The sequence below is a fragment of the Myotis brandtii genome, unplaced genomic scaffold, assembly GCF_000412655.1.
Source record: "Myotis brandtii unplaced genomic scaffold, ASM41265v1 scaffold986, whole genome shotgun sequence".
In the NCBI taxonomy this organism is placed as follows: domain Eukaryota; kingdom Metazoa; phylum Chordata; class Mammalia; order Chiroptera; family Vespertilionidae; genus Myotis; species Myotis brandtii.
The window spans coordinates 3159823-3161331 of NW_005372102.1; the positions used below are offsets into that span (position 1 = coordinate 3159823).

Genomic DNA, 1509 nt, shown 5'->3' on the forward strand with positions numbered 1-1509 from the left:
CTCCCGGGGCTGAGGGCTGTGGGGTGGCCTGGGGGCTGGGTCTGACCCGACGCCCCTCCCCTCCCTGCCGAGCGAGGGGCGGCCCCTGCTGAGTCCTCCAAGGAGGTCTTCGCCACCCTGGGCAGGTGTCGGGGAGGTATGTGTGGGCGCCTCCCACCCGCACCCCCGGCTTCTGGGTGCCCTGCCCCCTCCGGGCACCGTGAGCAGCGTGAACATGGTCTGCGCTACGTTGAAGCCGTGCCGCCAGTTGTGGTAGGTGACCCTCCGGTAGCCTTTGCTGACCGAGAACAGGAACCGCACCAGCACCTGTGGAGCCAGGAGACGGGGTCTGCCGGGGCGGCTCATTCACGGGGCTGCCAGGGGCTCCGTCCCATCGCCCAGCCCCAAAAGTGAGAAGAGGACCCCAGCAAGGGGTCTCGGGGAGTTTATATTTTGTTAATCCTCCCCAGAGGGTATTTTTTAAAAAATATTTTATTTATTTTTTTACAGAGAGGAAGGGAGAGGGATAGAGAGTTAGAAACATCGATCAGCTGCCTCCTGCACACCCCCCACTGGGGATGTGCCCGCAACCAAGGTACATGCCCTTGACCCGAATCGAACCTGGGACCTTTCAATCCGCAGGCGACGCTCTATGCACTGAGCCAAACCAGCCAGGGCAGAGGGTATTTTTTGCATTGATTTTTAGAGAGAGTGGAAAGGAGGGAGGGAGAAACATCCTGTGAGAGAGACGTGGAGTGGTTGCCTCAGAATGCGCCTCAACCTGGGCCCGGAACAAACCTGCAACTCAGGTATGTGCCTTGACGGGGAATGGAACCCGGGACCCTGGTCACATGGGCAGGGCAGGTATGGGGCGTCTCAGAAGAAAAGGCCTGTTTGGGGCCAGCTGGGTGGGCACCTGGCGCTGGTGGCTGAGGGTCCTGAGGCCGGTGGGTGAGGGTGGAGGCTGGGAGCGGGTGGGTGGAGGGCAGTGACCTCCCCAGGGGAGCCTCTTATTGTTCTTCGATTTAAATAATTTTTTAAATCCTCACCCGAGGATATTTTTCCATTGCTTTTTAGAGAGAGTGGAAGGGAGGGAAAGACAGAGAGAATCATCGATGTGAGAGAGACACATCGACTGGTTGCCTCCTGCACGAGCTCTGACCAGGGTCCAGGCTGGGAGGTTCGTGTCCTTGACCGAAATCAAACCCGGAACCCTTGGGTCCCCAGGCCAACGCGCTACCCACTGTGCAACACCAGCTAGGGCTGTTCTGTGATTTTTAGGTCCAGAAAATTATCAGGAAATAATTTTTTCCGTCCATATTGTCTATAATTTTTTTCTTTTGTTTCCTTCCTTATTCAGTAGACCATTTCCTGGAAATGCGGCCTGCTGCCCTGGCGTCGGCAAGAGGGAAGGTGTTTCCCTCGGTGGCGGTGGGAGCAGAGGCTCGGGGTGTGAAGGGAACCGCGGGGCAGCACAGGGTGGAGGCGGCCCCACCCGGGCGGTCGGATGGTCGCCAGGGCCTGGGGCCA

General features: G+C 58.5%; 1 protein-coding gene across 1 annotated transcript in view; it reads right to left on the reverse strand.

The window, feature by feature from the left end:
- PDE6B (phosphodiesterase 6B, cGMP-specific, rod, beta) overlaps positions 1-1509 on the reverse strand; it is an 18477-nt gene that overhangs the window by 6317 nt on the left and 10651 nt on the right. The window contains exon 11 of the mRNA XM_014533468.1: positions 2-340. Coding sequence (XP_014388954.1) covers positions 2-340 — 339 coding nt within the window. The remainder of the gene's footprint in view (position 1; positions 341-1509) is intronic.